This window comes from Microtus ochrogaster, chromosome 1 (genome assembly GCF_000317375.1).
Source record: "Microtus ochrogaster isolate Prairie Vole_2 chromosome 1, MicOch1.0, whole genome shotgun sequence".
NCBI classification, from domain to species: Eukaryota; Metazoa; Chordata; class Mammalia; order Rodentia; family Cricetidae; genus Microtus; species Microtus ochrogaster.
Genome location: NC_022009.1, coordinates 48,468,226 through 48,490,925, shown reverse-complemented (window position 1 = coordinate 48,490,925; position 22,700 = coordinate 48,468,226). Strand labels below are relative to the sequence as shown.

Below are 22,700 nucleotides of genomic sequence, written 5' to 3'. Positions count from 1 at the left end.
AGCAGAGGATAGCGCCCACAGAACATAGGGTAACGTTGACTAGGACATTCATATGTTTTCTCGTTTGGCATTGGTTTTTCTCTCACTATTAGTCCGGGTGGGGGAAGTTTCCGGTCTTTCCCCGCGAATAAGCTTGTTTCATGCCTTCATGTGGCATCTTCCCTTCAGCCAGCCACTAGACAGACATTTGGCACCCACTCAGCACCCCTAATCAACGGCGTTGGGGCTTGGTGTCCTCTTTCAAGATCTCGTACGCTACCAGGACATTATACTTTGACGTTCGAACCAGGACCTGTGCAGGGAGTCCACCACCGAGACTCGTTCAGCCCTTCTATACTTCGCAGCAGGGCAGAGTAGAGCCGCGCACAGCGCCGCCACTGTGTTCAGCCTTAGGACGGAAGGTTGTGGGAGAAGGCCGAGGCAGAGGGAGAAGCGCCGGCGGGAGCGAGGAGACTGGGGACTGGCTGGAATGGACGCGCTCGAGAAACCAGGGGACCGGGGGCGGGCCAAGCGCACGGACCACTGGGAACGGGGCCGTGGCCGGCGCGCGGAATCCTGGGAGCCCGAGCGCGCGGAAACCTGGGAGCTGCAGTCGCGCCGTCGAGAGACAAGGGACGGAGGCGGAGCGAGGCGCGGGGAGGCATGGGAACGGGGCGGGGCGGCCCAGCGCGCGATCCTAACGGCTGGAGACGCTGCGCGGGAGTCCACGCTGGTGAGGCTCCGCCTTGCGTGGGTTTGAACGGAGCTCCGCTCAGCACTCCACCAATTGGCGCTCGCGCGGCGGCTCCATGGCTACCCTTTGTGGGCGCTGACTGGTCTCGGCTGCCGACCGTGTGGCGGGCCTGTCTCGCGGCGCAGGTGAGTGGGTGGGCTGCTTGTCCCCCGGGCCCCTGCGGCCTGGGCTGCGGCGAGCGCGGTACCTCCGGGGCGGCTGGGCCGCCAGGATCCCCCGGCCTCCGCCGGCGCCCGCCGCCCTGTGGCGTCCATGACGCCGCGGCGTGTTGAGTGACACATACCGAGAGCCGGAGCGGCGGGTACGAGCTGGCCCTCCCGCCCTCCGCCCACGCTCCCTAGCTTCCGCTCCTGTGGCCCTTCCTTTCTCCTCCGTCCCTCCTTTGGTTCAGCCCTTGTGGATCTTCCACCCCACCCTGGCCGCCGCTGCTGTGCGTTTCCCTGCAGAACTGCTCGTGGGCTGCAGTTTGGGGGCACCAGACTCTGCCTGGCTCCTGGCTCCGAGCTCTGAGCGTCGACTAGCTGGCTAGGGACGGATTCCTAGAGATCAGGGTGGGCTCCCTGCAGCCTCCTGCCTGGTGAGTGTTGGCCTTGAGTACTTTTCCTTTGTTTTTTTGAATTTTAGTTCCCCTGAGGCGGTTATCGAGTGTCTCGTGTTGCACACCATTCCCCTACTACAGTAGACCTCATTTCCTTCTATATGATTATTTATGGCTCAGTAGAGACTGCCTGCAACGGCATCAGTGGAACTCGACTGGAAGCCAGAGATCTTTTCTGTGCTTTCTCTCACCCAAATAGGATCACCAGGGGAGGGGATCCTTCCAGAACCTGGGACAGATGTACTGGTCCAGACAGCACCCATATACTTTCTCTTGTTGGCCTTTGTATTTGACTACCAGATGGCAGGAATAAGCTAGCCATTGATTGAATTGATCCACAGAAAACATTGTCTACATACAAAGTTAAGATTGATGCCTTATCAACCCCCTGCATGCAGCTTCGTCAAGGTCTTATAGGTAAAATTTAAAATGCAGCCAGGAATCTCCTCCTGTTTTAGAGACTCCAGTATAAGGAGGAGGCCAGGAAGTTTCCTTGGGTTGTCACTGAAACCTAGCTCCAGGCATAAGAAAGCCCCACAGCCTTCCAAGAATAATGCTCAGAAGGACTTTTTAGCTAACTGTTTATACAAAATCTCAAGCAGAAATTGTGGGACAATAAACTCCACCACGTAGCCACCAACTTCACTGACTGTAGCAATTCCCAACTTGTTCCCTCCTCCCAGTTGCTTTTTTTGGAAGTAGTTTAAAGCAGTTGTGATTTTTATTGTTGTTTTCTGCTTTTGAGATGAGATTTCCACTTCTCCGCTGACCCCCTTCTCTGTCTCTTTCTCCTCTCTCTCTCTCTGTCCCCCCCTTCACCCTTTCCCCTCAACAATCCCCTGAATAAATATTCAGCCTCACTCTGCAAAAAGAAAAAAAGAGACAAGATTTCCTTTAGCCCAGGCTGGCCTCAGACTGACACTGTCACCAGAAATAACCCCGAACTATTGTTCTTCCTGTCTCTGCTTCTCAAGTGTTGGGATGACCTGTATGCCACCATGCCCAGCTCTGAAATCACTAAATACTGATTCACCTTAAAAATCCAACATCCAGATGAGTGCTTTATTGTTGGCTATAGTCCAAGCCCTGGTTGTGCTAGGTCTATTCAGGTAAAATCAAAACTCTGATAACTGCCTAAATCATGATGAGAGCCCAGGAAGTTGCTTGTCATCCTTCATTAGGATTAAGCAACCTCAGGTCCGAGACACAGGTGGCCACAGGGAGCTGTACCCAGACCATTCTAGGAGAGGCTCTAGGGCTCAGCCATTTAGGGCTGGTCAGAATATTGCTGGTGATACAGGCCTTCATCTCGAGTTCCCTCTTTCCTCTTAGTAGTTACACTGTCACCATCCTGTTTATAGCTTTGGTTCTAGAGGGACAGGTAAGCAAACACATTTGTGTATTTCATTCCAGGGCTTTGGTTCTGTGAATACCCCACAGTTTTATCTTGTGACTCCTCCCCTTTAATGTGTGTATGCCTGTGTATTCATGAGTTCAAACTTGCATGAATTCCTGTGCACCGTCTGTGAAGGTACCCTGGAACTGGAGTTCTAGGCAGTTGTAAGCCACCATGTGGGTTCTGGGTACCCAGCCTTCATCATCTGTAAATCGTCTCTAACCCCACCTTGTTTGAAATCTTAAATCTGAGGATGGTGAACAAGACTGAAGGAAGGTGACGCCCTAGCAAGAGAAAGTATTGGTTAAAGCTCTGTTGTGCAAGAGTAGTATGTACCCTAAGGAAAAGGGACAGAGGAGAGGGAAAGGTAGTTCGATAGCAAATATGCAAAAATGAATGCAGAAGAAAATTGATGAGTCCTAGTACTAAGTCAGGATTTAATGGTACAGAAACCAAGTGCCAGGCCAAGGAAACATCTGTGGCTGGAAACTACTTGGTGCTGGCTGTAGACTGCCTGGTGTGCTTGTGCATACAAGTAGGCACTCGCCAGAAATGATGACCCACTTGTTAAATAACAAACACAACTTGCTGTGGACGCAACACAAGTGAAAGCTAGTGCTAAGAAAGGGGCTGGGGAAAGGGAATCTAGAGGGTGGCAGGTTTTCTCTGAGTGGTTAGAATTATGGAGCATCTTCGTTTTGTGATTTTTGATTCTCTTCTAGATTGTCTAGTGAAGCTGTGGAAATAACATAAGCAATCCAGTGAGAACAGGCGGAGGCCGGGTGTACAGCAGAGCTGTAGCTGTTTGCAGTCTTGAGGAAAGCTTCCCAGTGGGGTGACTAGGTGCGAGCATCTCCCGAGTGGGAAACAACACCTTCATTCTGTAATCACAACTTTAAGAAGCAAACAGTTTTAATTTTATGATTCTGCAGAAACGGAAATTAGCCTAGCAAAAATAGCTTCCCAGTTTGGTACAAAAAGTGGTTTTTAAAGTCTCTGGTGAAAAATTCTGCATTTTTGGTTTTCTGAGATGTGATCTCACTATGTATCCTTGGCAGGCCTAGAACTTCCATGTAGACCAGACTTGGATTTAAACTAACAGAGATCCATTTTCCTCCAGTGCTGGGATTTAAAGGCTTTTACCATCATACCCTACAGTTCTGTCCTCTTTTTCCTATAGGCTGGTTCTCCAGAGAGATAAAATCTTGACATTTGTCTAGCATTACTTGCTTGATGGATTCCCCATCCTATTGGCTCCAGGTACAAAGCCTCATCTAATAGATATTCCAGGGTTCCAGATTCCCTCCTTTTCTTATTGTAGCAGACTGCAATTTTTCAACCTTAGGATGAACTAAGGGGGCCTAGAAAGTGGGGTCAGCTGCTAGCTAGGAAAACAAGTACTATGCCTCCTACTACTCTTCTGCTTGTCTAGTTTACCAGTGGTGCCGCTTGCCTTTATCCCAGCGCTGAGGAGGCAGAAGCTGGTAGATCTCTGCTACACAGAGAAACCTTGTCTCAAAAAACAACAAAAAATAATAAAATATATAAATAAGACTGTCATTTGTTTCTTAGGTCCTGTGACTGGCTGTAGTAGGTATTTCCTCTTCGATTAGTCCTGAGATGGCACCAAAGAATGCTGTACTAGGTTTTTTCTTTTGGACACCAGTCTGCTCCCAAATCATAACATGGAGACTTCTTAATTAGTTATTAGTTTGAATGTTCAGCCTAGCTTAGGTTTGTTTCTGGCTAGCTCTTTTAACTTAAATTAACCTGTTTTTCTGTATCTGCCTTTAGCCTTGGGACTTTGTACTTTTCCTTCTGTACTTTCACTACTCCTGTGTCTGCTGCCTGGCTTCTTGCCCCAGGCATGTCCCTTATTCTCTTCTCTCTTCTTTTCCCAGCCTAGATTTCTCCTCCTATTATCTCTGCCTACCAGCCCTGCCTATCCTTTTTCTGCCTTCCTATTGGCTGTTCAGCTTTTTTAGACCAGTCAGGTGCCTTAGGCAGGCAAGGTAAACAAATGCAGAATAAACAAAACTAACACACCTTTACACAGTTAAAGTAGGATTCTGCAGTATAAACAAACATTTTTTGCCTAGTTAAATAATATTCCACAGATGCTGCTAGCTTTTTATATCCTGGCTAGAGGGCTTTTGTTGGGCAGTTGCCAATTAGAGACCTGGAGAGCTTGCTGGTTTCTAGGCTGGTCTTGTAGGTGAGCCTTCTGGGCTGGTCATTGCAGATTATGGGTCAGAATTGTTCCCTCTGTGCTCCTGCCAGAAATATTTGTACTTTGTCTCTTGTAAGAGCACGTGCTCTGGGTGCTTCTGGGCCTTCTTTTCTGGCAGTATGTTCTTAGCACTACCCACTGCTGATCAGTCTGGCTGTGGTTCAGCACTCAGTCAACTTTCCATCCCTAGAGGGGCACTAGAGCCTTGTCTGGATTTCAGAATTAGTGTTCTTCATTGGGTGTGCCCACTCAGGGATTTGTGACTTGAGATACCAAAGGGCTTCCCGCCCAGCTTTATTTATTTACAGTTATCTTCCTGCCTCCTGCATACAAGGTTCATAAACATGTGTTGCTGACTTGAATGCACTTTGAGTTGTCTCCATATGTGAAATGTGAGTCTCTGAAGCCTGCTTAGCTTTTTTTTTTGTTTTGTGACCCTCAGTTTAATCAAGGTTGCTTGCGTGAACATGGGCAGGAATTATTTACTGGAGCATGGGCAACTTAATCTTCTTTGGTGGTTCCCTCCCTCAGCAACCTTTCGTGAGCTCCTTCCCCCCATTTGTGAAGAAATGTTAATGGGGTCCCATCTTGTGCACATAATCACAGTTACTCCTGTGATTTCATGTGTGGAGCAGCCATGTCGTGTCCAGACATTGTTATTTCACAAAACTTGTCATGCTCTACCTCTTAAGATTCTTTCTGCCCCACTTCCAGGATTATTTCCTGAGCCTTGGATCCAGGGAGTATTGATATAGATGTCTGGTTTAGGGCTAAGAGCTCACTAGTTTTTTATTCTTGGTATTTTGACTATTTGTGAGTCTCTGCATTAAATACGGTCTGTTGCAAATGGTGGGAGCTGCTCTTACCAAGGGTTTAAATATATTTAAAAGACAGTTTGTACATCATGACCATTTAGGAAGATAACAGGAGTAGGCTCCCCTCCAGGGGAATTGACCTAGCCATGTGCTTTTGACCAGCTTTATAGTACCGGGTATGAATTCTGTCCTGTGGAACAGACTTCAGATCCAAACAGAAAGCAGTTGGTTATTTCTTACAATAGTCATGCCACTATTTCTCCAGTGAGCATCTTTTATCTTACAGATTGGTATTTTTAGTTTGCAGGGTTCATGGCTGAGAAAACCACTGATGACTTCTCTCTTCAGCCTGTTCTCCATCTCTTGGTACTAAGAAAACTATCAGGAACCCATTTATTCTTCTCTGTTCTTTTGTGAGTTCTACCCACTGCAGCCTCTGATTGGCCATGCTGTTCTCCCTGGGACCAGTCTGCCTTCCAGTTGGGTTATCAGTTAGATTTTAATAGTCAGAATGGGCAGCTAAGTATTCTATTAGCAAAATAGGGTTAATTCATGACATGTGAGCTAGTTTGGTTTGAGGTCTGTTAAATCTTGAAGAGTTGAAATTTTAGAGATAACCCTGAAACAAAGAGGAACTTGCTGAAGAGAAACTTTTGGGACTTCCCACTCCCTAATTCAGGGTTTCTTGCTATAGTTTGACATAGTATATTAATTCTCAATAAACTTAGCTGGTTTACGCCAGTGGCTTTAAACATGTAATTGTTGTTGTTTTTTTTTTTTTTAAGCTGGAAAGAATCTAGTTTAGACTTAGTGACCCACACTTTTAATCCCTTTGCTCAGAAAGCTGAAGCAGAGGATCTCAAGTTAAGAGAACAGCCTGTTAAACACACACATACTACCACCAAAAGAGAAATCTCTATAATGCAAGGTTATCTTAGTTACCTTTCTGTTGCTGTGATAGAATGGCCTGACAGAAAGCAGCTTGGGGAGACAGGGTTGGTCTGGACTTGCAGTTACAGCAGGGATGAATGTATCTGTCCATCATGACAGGGAAGGCACAACATGGAAGGGTGAGGCCAACCTGGTAGTCAGGAAGCAGAGTGATCACATGTCAGTCATCTTCACACAGGAAGCAGAGAATAGAAAGGGTTTTGTAACCTCTTAGACGGTACCATCAGCTGAGACCAAATGTTCAAACCCAACCTAAGTTTATTTAGTTAGAAGAGATTTTATGTATGTAGGTATTTTTGCCTGCATGTATGTCTGCACCATACGCATACAGTGCCTGCTGGGTCCAAAAGAGGGTGTCTGTTGGATACCATGGAAACCAACTTACAGATGTTTGTGAGCTGCCATGGATCCTTATCTCTAGCTCCAGATTCAACGGGTTTAAAAGAATTTGCCTGGCCCGGTATCATACAACTTATAATCCTAGCACCTGGGAAGCAGAGGCTGGCCTGGTTTACCCAGTGAATTCCAGGCTAGCCAGGACTACCTAGTGAGACCCTGATTCAAAAAGAAAACATAACCTTGAATATTCTTAACAGAAGCAATGTGGGTTTGTGTGTGTGTGTGCGTGCGCGCATATATGGGGGCCAAAGGCTGATATGTGATATCTTACCCATTTGCTCTCCACTTTAATTATTAAGGCAGGGTCTCAGTTGAGTCCAGAGCTAGCCTGCTCCAGGGACCCTCTATTTTTACCTCCCGAGCTCTGGGATTAGAGTTGGGCCATCATACCTTACTACATAGGTTGTAAGGATCTTTATTTTGTGTGGCAAGCATTTAACCTGTTGAGTCATTGTCCTGCCTGGCTTCATGAAGTTTTTTTTTTTCTTTTTTAGACTTATATATATTCTCTGTGTATTACATGCATTTATGTATGTGCGTGCCTGGTGCTCTTGGGGGTCAGAATAGGGCATTGGGTTCCTGGAACTTGAGTTATAGATGGTTTTGAGCCACCATGAAGTACTGGGAACTGAGCCTGGATTCTCTGAAAAAGCAGCCAGTGTTCTTAACTACTGGGCCAATCTCTGGCCTCTCTTGTTATTTATACTTAGGTAGTAAGCTCCTTTCCATCACTATAACATAGATGATAAAACTTGAGGGGTAGCATGGACAGTAGTAATAGCTGCTTACTTTCCTGGGCATAGTCTTATAGGAAAAATAAGCTCTTGGCACCAGGTCTCTTAATTTTTTATCTTGAGTTTCTACTGTTTTTTCATATGAAGTTGCATCCTCTTTACTCCTCTCTCACTTAAGTGTGTGTGGGATGTGTTGGGAACTGGGCACTGTGTGGCCAGCACACTTGTCCAGGCATGTTCTCTTACTGGAGGTCTCCTGCACCCGCCTCCTGTGGCCGCCTGGTGCTTTGTCCTATGATTGCATGAATGTAAGGAGAATGGAATTGATTGGGTGTGGCCTCTGGAGCGGCTTTTCTCTGGCCACAGTTCCAATGGGAGCCCTGGTCCTTTGAACTGGATTGTTTCCAGTTTGCGACAACTGAGTAGAGAACTGCGAATATTCTTTACAAGTTTGTACATGAGCCCTAGCTTTCATTTCATTGGAACAAATACTCAAGAGGCCACATAAATTATGTAAAGGTCTATGACTCTGAAAGGAAGAAGGTAGCCTTTTTTTTGTATCTAAAAAGAGTCCTAAAGTTTATGTATTTAAGAGATTTCTGGGGGAGAAAGTGGAAATTTTGAATGGTCTTATTTATAAAGCAATAAAAAATGAAAAAAAAAAGTTCTGTTAAGGACAACTTGGCATTTAATTTCAAATGTATATTTAAAATAATATTTTTTTTCTTTTGTGTTTTTGAGACAGAGTTTCTCTGTAGCTTTGGAGTCTGTCCTGGAACTAGCTCAGGTAGACCAGGCTGTCCTTGAACTCACAGAGATCCGCCTGCCTCTGCCTCCTGAGTGCTGGGATTAAAGGCATGTGCCATCACTGCCCAGCTTAAAATAATGTTTTTTATTTTAAAATAAAATTAAACCTGAAGAGATGACTCAACAGCTAAAACATCTTGTCACACAAACATACGGAGCAAAGTTCTGTTTGTGTTCATTTATCTGTTGATGAAAATTATGCTACAACTTAGAGCTCTGGTGGCTGTGACAGTGGCTGTGCCTCAGGCAGCCTCCCAGATGGTGTCTCTGGCACTGTTGTCACTTCTGTAGCTGTTTGAAACTGTCCTGGGTACTGTCAGCCAGGAGGCTGAAGTATGTTAATTGGTGTCTTCCTTGGTTCCCACAGGACACAATGTTTGCCAGAGGGCTGAAGAGGAAATACGGTGACCAGGAGGAAGGAGTAGAGGGTTTTGGCACTGTCCCTTCCTATTGCCTGCAGCGGCAGTCACTCCTGGACATGTCCCTGGTCAAGCTCCAGCTCTGCCACATGTTAGTGGAACCCAACCTCTGCCGCTCGGTCCTCATCGCCAACACGGTCCGGCAGATCCAAGAGGAAATGAGTCGGGATGGTGTGTGGCATGGGATGGCACCCCAGAATGTCGAACAGCGGGCACCAATTGACCGCCTGGTCTCCACAGAGATCCTGTGTCGTACAGCCAGGGGAACTGACGGGGAGCACCCCACTCCTGAACTGGAAGATGATCCCCTGCAAAGCTCAGCTTCTGAGCTTCCCATAGTCAGCTCAGCACAGGGACAGAGAAACCCTCAGAGCAGCCTCTGGGAGATGGACAACCCACAAGAAAACCGGGGAAGCTTTCAGAAGTCACTGGACCAGATATTTGAGACCCTGGAGAACAAAAGCCCCAGCTCAGTGGAGGAACTCTTCTCAGACGTGGACAGCTCCTACTATGACCTAGACACGGTGCTAACAGGAATGATGAGTGGGACCAAACCCAGTCTCTGCAATGGCCTCGAGAGCTTTGCTGCAGCTCCCCCACCTCCCAGCTCCACTTGCAAGTCAGATCTGGCTGAGCTGGACCATGTAGTAGAGATTCTGGTGGAGACCTGAGAGAAGGCCCCTGGTGGGCCTATTCTGTGCTGTGATCCAGAGACAGACAAGCACTTGTCCCAAAGGGGGCCCTGCCTTTCTGACTATGAAAATACCCTGGGACAGATTTTCTCTGCGAGGCTGCATGCAGTCCTGAAGACAGAGCAAGCCATTGCCAGAAACTGAGCTCTTTGAAGACTTTTGGGCCCTGGGATCACTGTGGAGGATGGTGTGCCACAGTTGTGTCTAATGTGTTTTAAATTAGGTAAACAAACTTTCTAAAATTTAAGTTTTATATGTTTTGGGCAATATTTTGTCTTAAGATATATTTTTTAAACTTTTTATACTTTAGATTTTTTCAGCTATTTTCTTAAAAGTATATTTTTTCTACAAACATCCTCTGCTGCTACATTAGAAACATAACCTAAATAATTACAATTGGTGTGTGTCATTTTTAAGGTTTAAATAGAAAATATTTTTTGGTAATGAGTCTCTACACTCCCAAGGCAACAGTGTAAATGTAGCCGGCCAGGTGTTTACATGAGAGGCCGGCCCAATCATGGTCTGCATTCTAGCAGAGTGTCTGAAATGAGAACCGTGCACAGCTCCACTGCTGCCTCACTGGGTCTGCTCTGCAGGTGGTGTCTTCCTGTCAACGGCAGGGTGCTTTTATTTATGCCTATTTATATGTAAATGCCACTGAAGGCTAAGGTAAGATGTCTAGAAATTACATGTCAATTCTGTCTCAGGCAGTGCCTTATGCAGGTTTTGTCCTTGGCCATTACTGCCTGGCTTCCAGGCACTAATGTGTGACAGAAGGGCATGACCTCCTCACACCTCATGTTCCTTGTCAAGTGTGTACATGGAGGCTGCTGGGTACCAGGCATGCGTGTGCTTGGGAAGGGTGTGTCCTCACCCATGTCCTCAGTAGGGAACACCCATGCATGCTTGCTTGCTTTTAAAATGGTGCTCAAACATTTTAAGGTTCAAAACAATCTGACTCCATCTAATTTTAGGGCCCCTTAATCCTGGGGTGGCCCCTAAGCTGTCTGCTTGGATCTCAAGGTTCTGCTACCTGATCACATGTCAGACTCTTCTTCCATGCATGTTTTTTCTGTCTTTTATGTGCTTTTTTGGTCTTCCCCACCTGAACCTAAGAGGTTTTATTTTTTTTCCTGTATTTGTATGACTATTCTTTAATATCATCAATGTAAACCTCACTTTATTAAAAATATCCAGCAAATGGAATGTGTTATGAATTTTTTCTATCCTAATCCTTCAACCAAGTTTGCTTTCGGTGGTCTCAGCATTTTATATGCTTTCTATAATAGGCAAATAACTTCTTTTTGTGCTAAATAGGCAATAAGTTTGTTTTCTTAACCAAGGGAAAACTCTCCCTTACCTTTCAGCTCCTGCTACCTTCCCTGGGCCTAAGGGCTCTAGGTAATCTGTAGGAACAGCTGAGCCCCAGTCTGTGACAATGATCTTACATGTGTCTCCTTATAAAAGCTAGTTTAAAGGGTGTGCTTTACTAAATAATCGTAAGGCAGGATTTCTCTTTTACATTTTATTTATGTCACAGTGCCCATGTGGAGGTCAGAAGACAACTTTCTCAGAATCAGCTTTCCCTTTGGGCCCAGGGATGCAACGCAGGTCCACAGACAGCTGAGGTGCCCTGTCAGTCCCTAAAACAGGAATTGCTTGTTTAAAGCATTTCTGTTCCTCCTAGTAGCTACAGTGTCTACTTCGCAGCCTTAAAAAGCTAGATCTTTGGCTGGGTGGAGGTAGCGCATGCCTTTAATCCCTGCACTTGTGAGGCAGAGACATGCAGATCTCAAAATTCAAGACCAGCCTGGTCTACAGCGCAAGTTCCAGGACAGGCTTCAAAACTACAGAAAAACCATGTCTTGAAAAACCAAAAAAAGAGAAGAAAAAAGATCTTTGGAAACAGGTGTGTGTCAGCCTTGATGCTTGTCTTTAGAGAGCTGCTGGGAGCCCTGAGACTGAGTGACCAGCCTGACCAAGGCTTTTCACCCTGCTGCCTTCTGTTTCTGCCTGGATGGAGTTGCTGAAATTTCGTAGGTTCCTTTGGGTTTGATCATGCACATGTGACATTTTCAGATTAGATATGAATTTGATGACTGTTTGGAAGCACATTTTCCGTGTGTTTATAAATATGTAACTAAGGATGTGTCGTTAAAATCTCAGCACTTGGGCTGGAGAGATGGCTCAGAGGTTAAGAGCACTGACTGCTCTTCCAGAGGTCCTGAGTTCAATTCCCAGCAACCACATGGTGGCTCACAGCCATCTGTAGTGAGATCTGGTGCCCTTTTCTGGCCAGCAAGCATACAGATAGAACACTGTATACATAATAAATAAATAAATCTTTAAAAAAAAAAATCTCAGCACTTGAGGATTGCCATCTAGGTAGTATCAGGCCAGGCCTGTGGTGGGGATCACTGGTCATTATGCCCCTGGAGTAACCATTTACCAAATGGCAGGCCAAGAATGTAGGTGCTCCTTGCAGCCTTCGCCCATAGCTGCTTTCTGTGCAGAGAGTGGACAGAAGGCACTCGGGTCAGAGCTGTCCCAAGTGTTTCATGCTTAGGACTACATGTCCCTCATCCTTATTTGTGAAGTATCTCAAATATGTACAAGATAGGACCCAACAACATTCCGTCAGGCATAGGGTGGGGCCCATGAGGCTCTATCCCTCTCTGAGGATCTATTCAGCTAAAGGTTGGGGGAGGGAATGTCATTTTCTTGATATGGTGGTCCCCATTTTCCAAAAAATAAACATTCTCACAGTTGTGCTCTTAATTAAGTCTCACACACACACACAAAGACATGGAGGTAAGGAGATTTGGAAAGAAGGGTTCAGAGCAAGAAGGGATGAAATGACTTCGTGTAAATCCCAAATATATGAGCCGCATCCTCTGTTCTTCAGTTCCCATCTGCATCCTTCTAGATGGTTAATGTCACCGTGTTGCTTTAGAGGTCAGAAGTTTGTGAGGGAGGCGTCTATGCACCTGTGGTGAGGTGAGCTAAAGATTGAGAACATTTGCCTGAGACATTGCCTTCCTACGTGCTCCATGTATGTTTCCTCACTGCTGACCTCACCAGCAAAGTGCAGGACACAAACCAAGTGGGGCCTCTGCCACTGCTCAGCTGAAGCCAGCCTCCAGGAGGCTCAGGCTCTGCCAGGGTCCCGCCACCCAAAGCAAAGCCACTATAGGCAAGTAAGCCTCAAACCTAAGCCCCTTACCTTCAGTTTGGCCAGAGCCTGGGCCTGTGTCTCACAGCCCAGTTCCTTGTGAGGAAGGGGGTGGAAATAAGTGTCCTGGAGGGTGGGGAAGGGCAAGGAGCTTGCTGAGGACTTGTTCTCCTGAGCTGTTCAGGTGCTGCACTCAGTTCAGCTTGGCTGTCCCAGGCGGCTGGACCCCTGGCTCTCAGCATTCATGTGTTCTGAGAGGCTCCTGGTGGCTTCACCTCGCATGCAGCTGCTGGGGGCCCAAGAACAGAGTGTATTTCAGAGCATGTGTAGGAGCGCTGCCTTGTTTGTCCATTCCTGCTTTAGTTGACAGAATTGCAGTTAGCCATATATGATGTTTTCAGATGTCTAGGATGGTTAAATGGAGCTGTGGCCGAAGGCTACATTTGAGTAATGAGAATACTAAGTCTATTCAGTGATTTCTGAGAATATAGTTCATTTCCCCCCAAGATAAGGTTTCTTTGCATAGCCCTGACTGTCCTGAAACTCACTCTGTAGACCAGACTGGTTTCAAACTCAGATCCACCTCTCTGCCTTCCAGTGTTGTGATAAAGGCATACACCACCATTCCCAGCTTTGTGATTCATGGTTAAATGTTGCCAGTTTACACTTTAGGGGTCTTGAATGTTGACCTGAGGCTACCCTTGGCTGACACCATCTCCATCGGGCCCTGCTAACTGCCACTCAGACTCTAGGAATTTTACATTTTAAGACTCCGCTGAAAGAGTCATCTGCTTGTCTGCACCTGGCTTATTCCACTCAACATAATGTCCTCCAGGCTCATCCCTGTTGCTGTGGTATCAGGGTTCCATCTTTTCCTGGATATACAGTATTCTTCCTTTATCCACTCATCCTGGGTCAGGACAACCCAGATGGCGCCACCTTGGACATTGTGAACGCGCTGCAGTGAATGTGATACGAACAGCTTTTCCACAGACAGTTCTTCCTTTGGGTATAACCCCAAGCAGTGGCGTTGCTGGCTCACATGGCAGGTGTTTTAGTTTCAGGAGAGAATCTTTATACTGTTTCCCATAATAGTTGTTCTCATTTTCATCTCTATGTCCTTGCCAGCTCATCTTCATCCTAGCAGTGCGGTGGTGCCTCACTGTGCTTGACTGCACTTCTCTATGGTCAGTGTTGGCACGCATGTTCTTCATATACCTACTGGCCATTTACACTCCTCCCCCCAGGTAAAATAAAAACAATGAGTTATCCTTTTGTTATAATCCTAAACTAAATATCACCTAGTGGTGGTTGAGTACAGGGGTCAGACATGGCAACTGCACCTTTCTTCTCCCTCCTGACGGGAGCAGTTCCAATACTCCTACCTAGACTGTTCTCTGGGTCAGTTCAGTCAATAGGGAAGCTAGGGTCTCCTGAGGAGGTCAGCCCCACAGTAGCCTCTCCAAGAGCTAAGGAGTCAATAAGAACACAGTATTACACAGTATTCTTTTTAATAAAAGTTTACAAAATTCAGTGTTGCCCCTAGAAGAAAACAGTTGTCTCAGCAGATGCTCATCCAGCTGTTCTGGGACACCCAGTGTGCTCCCCACCCCTCCTCCCACTCAGAAACGCTTGTCTCAAGGCTGCTGGCTGAGGGCAGGATCCAGCACAGGGATTTGCATTAGCATCTTAGGGGAGCCAGGACCAGGGTGGGCTCCTGCAAGTGATCAGTAGCTGTCTCCTGCTTCCTGAACTCATGGATCCTCATGTGATTCAAGCAGGGGTCACCAGGCTCCTGGTGCCAGTCTACAGTGTCCCCAGAAACTCTCTGGAGACTGGCTGTGCCCTAGGACATTTCCTCTGCACCCCACAAGATCTGAGTGCTTGAGGTATAGAGTAGGTTGACAGAGGTCCTGGGAAACTAACAAGGATCTGGGAAACAGTGCCACAGAATAGTTCTCAGACGCTAGTACTAAAACCAGTAAGAATGTAAAATATTTCATAAAGGTACAAAGTACTCCTGCTTTTAGCAAACATTGTTATTAAAGAGTGCCATTTTTAGGTTGCGTGGAGTAAAGATCTTTTTTTGTGGAATGGTGATGTAGTGTCCATTTCCTTGTAGTGGTGTCTTCAGAAACAGGCTGTAGGTGATCAGGCTGCCCTGTCTGCTGCCAGACGTCCCTGAGAGCTGAGAGCAAAGTGGTGATCGGGTATTAGAGCTGATACTAGAGAAGCCTGGGTAGGTTCCCAGCACACCCTGGAACCCCCACTCCCCATCCTCCACCCCAGATTCTCTCCTTGGTTTCAATGTGCAGTGCAACCAGAGAACCATCCAGGTGGAGAGGGGATGCGGACAGTGGCTACGAGAGTCATCCACTCCACCCTGCACCGCTGCCACATAACTTCCCACAAGGCCAGACCAAGTGTCTTACAATTCTGTGACTGCCCTGCAGTCCAGAAGCAGCGTGGGTCTGTTCCTGCCTGTGTTCCTGGCCCTTGTGCTGGGTGTGGTCACCTAGGCCTTGGACTCCTGACTTCAGTGTCCACTGGTGGACTCCACAGATTTCTACCTCAGAGCTGCTGCTGGGCGTCCTCCAAGTGCTATGGTGAAGGATGAACGTGCTAAATGTCTTGTTGCTCAAAGGGAACTGCAGCACTCCTTCAGAGTTTGTCCTTCCAAAAAGCTGAGGGACAGTCTTATGGGACCTCTGGCATCATGCCCTGTTAGTTCATAATAATTCCCTTTCCCGAGTGCCATAGAACCCATTGCCTGCCCCGTATATCAACCAAGGCTGCAACCTAGCTGGGCAGCACCACATTGTGCCCTGATGCTTGGCTTTCCACAGAGCCACAGGGCTGTATTCCACCCCCACCTCCTGCCACCTCTCCCCAACACTACAGTGCAGATCTCTGTGGCACATACTCCAGTCACTGCCTAACTGTTGTCTCCTGGGCACACATAAAGAGCCCGTCCTGAAATGCCTGGTTAAAGGGGAGCACAAGATCCAGGCCCAGACAGCCTGTTCTCCCTCCCTGGTAAAAGAGAGAGGGGTAGGAATAAGGCCCCTTCCTGTCCACACCTCTCCCTGCTGGGCCTGCTGTGATGAATTGCTGGGTTGACTGCAGAAGGACCCTCAGCCTGAGAAGTGCTGCTCCTCGGGCCTGTAGGCGCCTCTGCCAGCTTCTGACCCAACAGTTACACCATCCCAGCCTCCTGACACCCATCCCGGACCTTGGGTACTCTTGATGAACACTCAGAGGGATGGGGCTTCTGACTCTGCTCACCTTGGTCTGAATCAGGGCTTTGCAGTGGTGTAGGTGGAAGCTGCTGACTTCAAGCAGCTCTTCAGGCTTTCTGAGATCAGAACCTTCCAGAATATGACCCTGGTCTTCAGAAAGGCTCTACGGAAAGAAACTTCTGTCACAGCATCGCCATTTTCATTCTAAAATCACAGTAATCTTAATTCTGGATGCCTTGGGTCCCCTAAGGGTCAGGCCCATAGCCTTCCTCCCTTGCCTGTCACCTGCTGAACATCACCTGGTTCACGAGCCTCCAGAACTGGGGTGCTCAACCTTCCAGCTGTGGCTCGAATGTGTCTCTAACTTGTAGGTGTTACAAAGTGAATTTCAAAGTCCATATGTTAACTGCATTTGGAGGGAAACTTGGGGAGGTGATTAGGATTAGAGGAGGTTATCAGAATGCTGCCTCCATGGTGGCATTAGTGGCATTAAGAGCAGAGACTAGAGCTTGCATGCTTGCTGTGTCTCACCTCATGATCTCAAGCAGGTACCAGCGCCATGCTTTTGGAGTTCACGTGAATGTGTAAATATTATAAACTAAGTGGTCTTAGGTGCTCCGTTATAGCACAGAAAAAGAATGCTTTACAGCACCTCCAGGAAGTCCCCTTTGCCCTGCCTTGCCTGGAGTTGTCCCCTGGAGCCTGATACCCAGGAGTCCTATTTCCTAGCCTTCAGGTTCAATTTTTCCTGCATCCTAAGGCCAGGCTGACCTCCTGTGTGGGATATGGGTGGGCAGGGGCTTTGGGAGGGTGCTCTTCCTCCCAGCTCCTCACTCATTTCCTGATCAGCCTGGTGACCTTGCACTGATAAAGTAAGCAGCCCACATCATGGCCCTCACCAGGGCCAAGCTGCCTTTCTTCTTGACCTCTTTATTTAAAGCTCTGAGTAATATTTAAGATGAAAAGGCCTTTTGCACCTCGCTCTGAGGTGTGACATCTCGGAAAACTCTGAGGTTGACCCGTGCACACTGATGCTTCACTGGGCGTTGTCCACTGCTGTTCTCCAGCCACCGCCTGAGCCTTTTTCTCCTGCTGCTCTTCCCTGGACTTAGCTGGCTCCCCCCTCAGATATCAGGCTTTCTTCTTGGGGCCACCATGTGTTTAGAAGGCCCCTCTCAGGTATGCACCAAGTCAACCCACTAGATTGCTGATCCCACACATTTCACATGTTCATGCAGAACTTGCCCTCGTTGCCAACCCTTCCTGTGTGCTGCTGTAGCCCTGGTCTGCGTGCATCACCCACTGGCAGCACCTGGCTCCTGCCCATCCTTCTTCACCGGCTTCTGTTCCCGTTAGCAGCTCCCAAGAGGCCTACCACCAACAGGGTGGCACTGCATGGCATTCTGCTAGGCACAGCATCACCTCCTCCTCCACTCACCCCGACCCACATACACCTTGTCTTTTCATGCCTGCTGGTGTGTACCCCTGCTGGAGTCACACATGCATCTAGGGCAGCATGCTACCCAAGAGAGACAGGACACCCTGATCCGCTGCCCTCCCCAACTCTGCCCTGTTCCAGTCCCGTTCTGAGAAGTACACCAAGGTCTTGTGGAAGATGGTCTTCCCAGTGCTGACAGCAGGTAAATCTGCATTCAGCCCATGCTGTCCCTGGTCAGTGGTCTCCAAAGTGTACCATGCCAGTGTTACTGGCCACAGCATAGTCTCCACTTCCCCTGAATATGAAGACATCCCCACAGGCTCCTGTCCTGGGGCTGGGTGCTGGTGCTGGCTTTTTGGAAGTGATTGGATCCTGAGGGCTTCATGCCTGTGTTAATCCACCAGTGGGTGCAAGCCCACAGCATCATTGTGACGAGACAGACATTTTAGGGGTAAGGCCTGGTTGAATGAAGTGGGTCATTGGAGATACGTCCTTGAGGCTGTATCTTGTCTCTGTTCCTGCCTGCCCACTATGACAGTTTTCTTCTGAGACACCATCTCACCACAGACCCAGAGACACGGAAACAGCTCACCATAGGCTGAAGTAGCTAAAATTTGAGCTAAAATAAATCTTTTTTCTCCTGCAGGTATTATGCCTGGGCTTGTGAGCAAAGTCTGCCTTCCACACCCCCCCCCAAGCCTCCTTACCTTCTGAGTAGCGTCTACACCAAGGACAGGAAGGAGCTTCTCCCGACAGTGAGATTCACTCCAGAGATACCGTGAAGTGGACACAGTGTCAGTGTTCTGAAGGGCTCTCCAGAGCTTTCTAGATTCAAAACTGGGAGAAAGATGCAGTTACAACAGGAGACCTGGAAGGCTTCCCAGCAGCTACTGAAGCTCAGTCCCACAGCACATAGCACATGGCCCCCCGTGAGGACTCAGGACAGGGCTGTCCTCATAAACCCAAACATTCACTATCAGCTGTCCTCCCTCGTATCTGTGCACACGTTCCCTACCTACGCATCTTCTTGGAGAAGCCCCAAGGCCAGATTTACTGGTGTTATCTGCACAAGTGTCTACAACCATCCGGTCACAGAACAGATGCACACATATAGGGTGCAGACATCCCCTACCTACAGACGCACACATACAGGGTGCACACGTCCCCTACCCACAGATGCACACATACAGGGTGCACACGTTCCCTACCTACAGAAGCACACATACAGGGTGCACACGTCCCCTACCCACAGATGCACACATACAGGGTGCACACGTTCCCTACCTACAGATGCACACATACAGGGTGCACACTCCGGAGAATCAGTGGAAAAATCCACAGGGAATGTTGACTGTGGCCATGGTAGTGCTGTGTGCCATGTGTGCTGAGCCCTGAGGATTAAAATGGCACCCAAGAGCTGCAAGGCCATACAGGATGTGCCAATGCTGGGCCATCTTTTCCAAACCCTCACGTGTTTCTGAACACTGTGTTCTACCCTCAAGCAATACCAGTCCTCCTGTCCCAGCATGCCTAGCCTTGCCAAACCTGACACCTGGGCCACCTGGGCCACCTGGGCCTCTGGACTTGACAGTGGCCTGCTGGGGCTGCCCTGAGGCAGGCGTTCCTGATAGGCTACACTCTGCAGGAGCGCCAGGCAGCGGGGCCCTGCTGGTCATGGCCCCTGGGCACCAGGCCTAAATCCCCAGGCTCTTGTGGAAGGCCTTTTGGGCAGGTTCTGGGTTGGCCCAGGCATGCAGAATCCCTGAGGCACACATCTAGCTTCCCCTGAGTCCCGGGTGACAGAGCCTGCTCACCCCACCTTCTCCTCAATCAGCGTCTATTTGGTATCTCGGCCCCTTACCACTGTAACTGCTGGCTGAGAGCACATCCCTACCAAATGGCTGGCCAGACACTCCTACGTGTCATTTTCTCTAGAAACACACACAAGGTAACCCTGAAGGTCTGTGGCTGCTCTTGGGGTGCTTCCTATAACTGGCTGCGGAGCTTAAGGTGTCTGGTCCCACTAAGCCAAGTCCCTAGCAACAGCCCTACTAGTGGAGGAACACTACTGGAGCATCCGTCTGTGCTGCCGGTCCCTCTGGCACGCTGTGGCCCACAGGTGGCTACAGGGACTCTGTAATCCCCAGGAACAATCGTTTTAGCTATGTGAAACCACCTTTGCAAGCAGAAGTGAAGTTTGCTTTGCCACCCTTGGTTCCAATCTAAGTTCCATTACCACAGTCTGGGCACAGATGCAAGGCCACCATTTTCTTCACTGCTTGCTTCTAAGAAATGGTCTAGAGAACAGATGTCTTCAGTTGTCCGTTCCACTGGGACTTCCTGAAACGCAAACCTAAAAACCTTCTCATAGCTGAGAATGGACTGCAAAGAAAGAAGATCCCACCGTTAGGAGCAATGTATACATTAGGTAACTTTATGCCAAATAATTGACTTTACTATAAGTGCATTTTGTCCTGGTTGCATGCTCAGCTGGTGTGGCCGTGACTGACGACATTTTCCTCAGAATCTCCAAGCAGCTTTTAAAAAAAAGTACAGTGAAAGCCATGGGCTTGCAGGAAATGAATGCACAGTTGAGCTCTGTCAGGACACGTGGGGAAGGTGGATGCCAGCACTGTCCCTGTCTCCATGTCACTTCACCTTACACGGGCTCTGAGTTAGGTGGGGCAATGTGGACAGGGTCTGAGCCAGGTGCTAGCAGAGAGGGGGCTGGTGTTAGAGGTTCGGGGTGAGCGTTCTGCAGGCCCGTGTGCTGCAGCCCGGCTGGGCGCACAGTCCTATACTCACCCAGTGTTTTATGTAAAGTTTCCATCCTGTGCAAATGCTTCCTATCACTGCAAACATGGTGGAGAACAAACGTGGAGGTGCAGCTGAGTGCCTCAGAGCGGCCCTCGTGGGAGGCATGAGGAGACAGGTCTCACCAGCAGTCTGCCCAGTATAGGGCGAGGATGGCTGACAGGCGAGGCTCAGAGGCAGTCAAGGAGGCAAAGGTGTGGTCAGTTCTGAGGGCTGAGCAGGACCCTTGTCCTGGCATGACCTGGCTCAGTACTCAAAACTGAATTGTGATATCTGAGTTTCAGATCTGAGGCGTTCTAAACCTACAATTCAGGATCCCCCATGTCCCCTGAACAGGACCGGACTAGTGCAGCTTCAGACTTCAGGAGAAGAGTTCAGAGGAAGTTGCCCAGCTTGGGCCCCCACCATGCCCTGTTCAGATCCATTTCCTCAGAGTGCCCTAGTCAAGCCCTCCATTCCTTGTCCTCCTCTTAAGAAGAGGACAGCCAACCACACAGCGAAAGACAAACCAGGAGAGGGGACTCAAAAGCTGGCAATACCCCCAGCCCTCCCGCAGTGCACAGAAGCCTGGGCAAAGTCTAATGGCTATACAAAATACCTCCCACTCGACCACAGAAATACCTCAGAAGATGAGCCAGCAGCAGTTCCTGTCACCCAGGGTCCACCTCGCTGCATCTGGCAAGAACCATGCTCTTTTGGGATTGAAGGGGTTTTCAGTGACTGGCGTTCTGCAGCTCTCCCTAGGAGTTCAAATGACTGAGCAAACTGCTCAGACTTAGCTGAAGATTCCCTGAAGCCTTCGAACTCTCCCCACCCGCCGCTGAGCTCCCCTGGGTGCAGACAGCTGAGTGTGCAGGTGGGAAGACCCTCTTCCAGCCTGGAGCCGCTAGCTTTCGCGTCAGGCAGAGTCAGGGGACCATCGCAACAGAGTCTCCTCCGTTCCAAATCGTCACCACTCTGTTTCCCAGCTGTTTGGTGGAGGGACCCCTCTCCAGGGTCCTGTACGAGGTCACTCGCTGACTCTCTCCTCACCTCCTGCCCACCTTGCATCTTGGTATGGCCAGGCCAGCCGACCCGAAGGAAAGCTGCTCAGAAGACATGCAGCTGCTGAGCTGGAGTTGCCCAGGGCTTCCTGGGAGTCGACCCCTCCTGGCACGCGTGGGTGGCCAGTCCGGCACGGGGGCGTGTCCTAGGCCCAAACAAGTGGAGGCGAAGGAAGGCCTGTGGGTAGACGTGCGTCCTGGTGGACGGGCCACAGAACTGGGTCTGTGAGGACGCTGGTTGAGGGAAGGGAGCTCGGGGATCGCGTCCCAGGCGGGAGTCCGGGACCAGGTCCGAGGTCCGGGAGAAGGGGGTCCTGGGCTCCCAGAGGCCCGCAAGGCGCACACCCACCTTCGCCACCGTGACGCGCCTCCCGGCGCCCGGCCGGGAGATACCCACAGCCAGCTCAGCCCGCAGCCTGTGCCGCGGGTTGCCCGGCAACGGTGCGCGCCCGCAGGCTTCCGGCGTGCTTCGCTTGGCGTCAGCACGCCACCGCGTGGCGTGGCCCACAGCTCCGCTGCCCATGCCCCGCCCTCTCTAGTCCCTTGTCAGTCGGTACTTGCAGAGTGGAGGATACGCAGCTAGTGGGACCTAGCCTGTTATCCGGGCTGGCTTTCCTGCCTCCTCTGCCCTGCAAATGAGGGGTTCTCATTTCGTTATGGCGCTGGTGACTGTGTTTACGATGTGTCCCCCGCAGTCGCACCTGACCAGAGAGTAAAGCCACTGTCATGGTGCTGGCCTACACCCTCCCACCCTTCCTAGCCCTGGTTCCTGCGCTCCTATTGAATGGTTTCTCCAGACTGGTGGCCACATGGGTACAATGAAAAAAGTCTGTCTCGCTGATTTGACCCAATCCCAGACCACTCTCGCTTGAATGAAGATGAGGGTCTACTGTCTGCAGAGCAGGAGAGCCACTGTCTTCCTTCATGTGCTCATATTCTGAGCCCGGTCACCAGCCAGTCCTAAGGCAGAGCAGGGCCAGTCCTGGTCATGGACAATCTCACAGTCTCCTGCATCCAACTGTGTGGGTAAGGGCCCTGATGAACTAACTTTGCCCCTCTCTCCCAGCCCCCAGCTACAGAAATCCCTGGCCCTTTCCCATCTGTCCCCATTCTGAGGTTCATGAAGTCGGCCTGCAGCATGTCACATCTCTACCCTAGTAATCCTGGACTAGCAGCCATTACCAACCTTCCCTGTGGAGCAGGTGGGTCAGGCCTGCATC

General features: G+C 49.2%; 2 protein-coding genes across 4 annotated transcripts; one reads left to right on the top strand and one right to left on the bottom strand.

Annotated features, from left to right (window-relative positions):
- The first annotated feature begins 742 nt into the window (after positions 1-742).
- Cdca4 (cell division cycle associated 4) lies at positions 743-10,966 on the top strand. Of its 2 annotated transcripts, none has more exons than XM_005343620.3 (2): positions 743-858; positions 9,031-10,966. In XM_005343620.3, the coding sequence occupies exon 2, from the start codon at positions 9,037-9,039 to the stop codon at positions 9,751-9,753; it is 717 nt and encodes a 238-aa protein (XP_005343677.1). In that variant the 5' UTR covers positions 743-858; positions 9,031-9,036; the 3' UTR covers positions 9,754-10,966. The 2 variants fall into 2 exon arrangements, with proteins under 2 accessions (XP_005343677.1, XP_005343678.1); XM_005343621.3 differs by lacking the exon at positions 743-858 and adding an exon at positions 871-1,310.
- Positions 10,967-13,126: 2,160 nt separating this feature from the next.
- On the bottom strand, positions 13,127-21,902 carry Clba1 (clathrin binding box of aftiphilin containing 1). 2 transcript variants are annotated; one of them, XM_026781496.1, is made up of 5 exons: positions 21,059-21,902; positions 19,860-20,005; positions 18,331-18,460; positions 16,232-16,348; positions 13,127-13,235 (listed from the first exon to the last, which is right to left on the bottom strand). In XM_026781496.1, the coding sequence occupies exons 1-5, from the start codon at positions 21,485-21,487 to the stop codon at positions 13,218-13,220; spliced, it is 840 nt and encodes a 279-aa protein (XP_026637297.1). In that variant the 5' UTR covers positions 21,488-21,902; the 3' UTR covers positions 13,127-13,217. The 2 variants fall into 2 exon arrangements, with proteins under 2 accessions (XP_026637297.1, XP_005343676.1); XM_005343619.2 differs by lacking the exon at positions 13,127-13,235 and adding an exon at positions 14,451-15,134.
- Positions 21,903-22,700: the final 798 nt, after the last annotated feature.

What these genes read in the sequence shown, in the direction of transcription:
- Cdca4 (XM_005343620.3), top strand. Translation starts at nt 9,037, where the DNA reads ATGTTTGCCAGAGGGCTGAAGAGGAAATACGGTGACCAGGAGGAAGGA.
- Clba1 (XM_005343619.2), bottom strand. Translation starts at nt 21,487, where the DNA reads ATGCAAGGTGGGCAGGAGGTGAGGAGAGAGTCAGCGAGTGACCTCGTA. An exon ending in CTGCTGGCTCATCTTCTGAG is followed by an intron (nt 20,006 to 21,058) that starts GTATTTCTGTGG and finishes CTTTCTTTGCAG; the next exon opens with TCCATTCTCAGCTATGAGAA. An exon ending in GTGTAGACGCTACTCAGAAG is followed by an intron (nt 16,349 to 18,330) that starts GTAAGGAGGCTT and finishes TTCTTTCCGTAG; the next exon opens with AGCCTTTCTGAAGACCAGGG.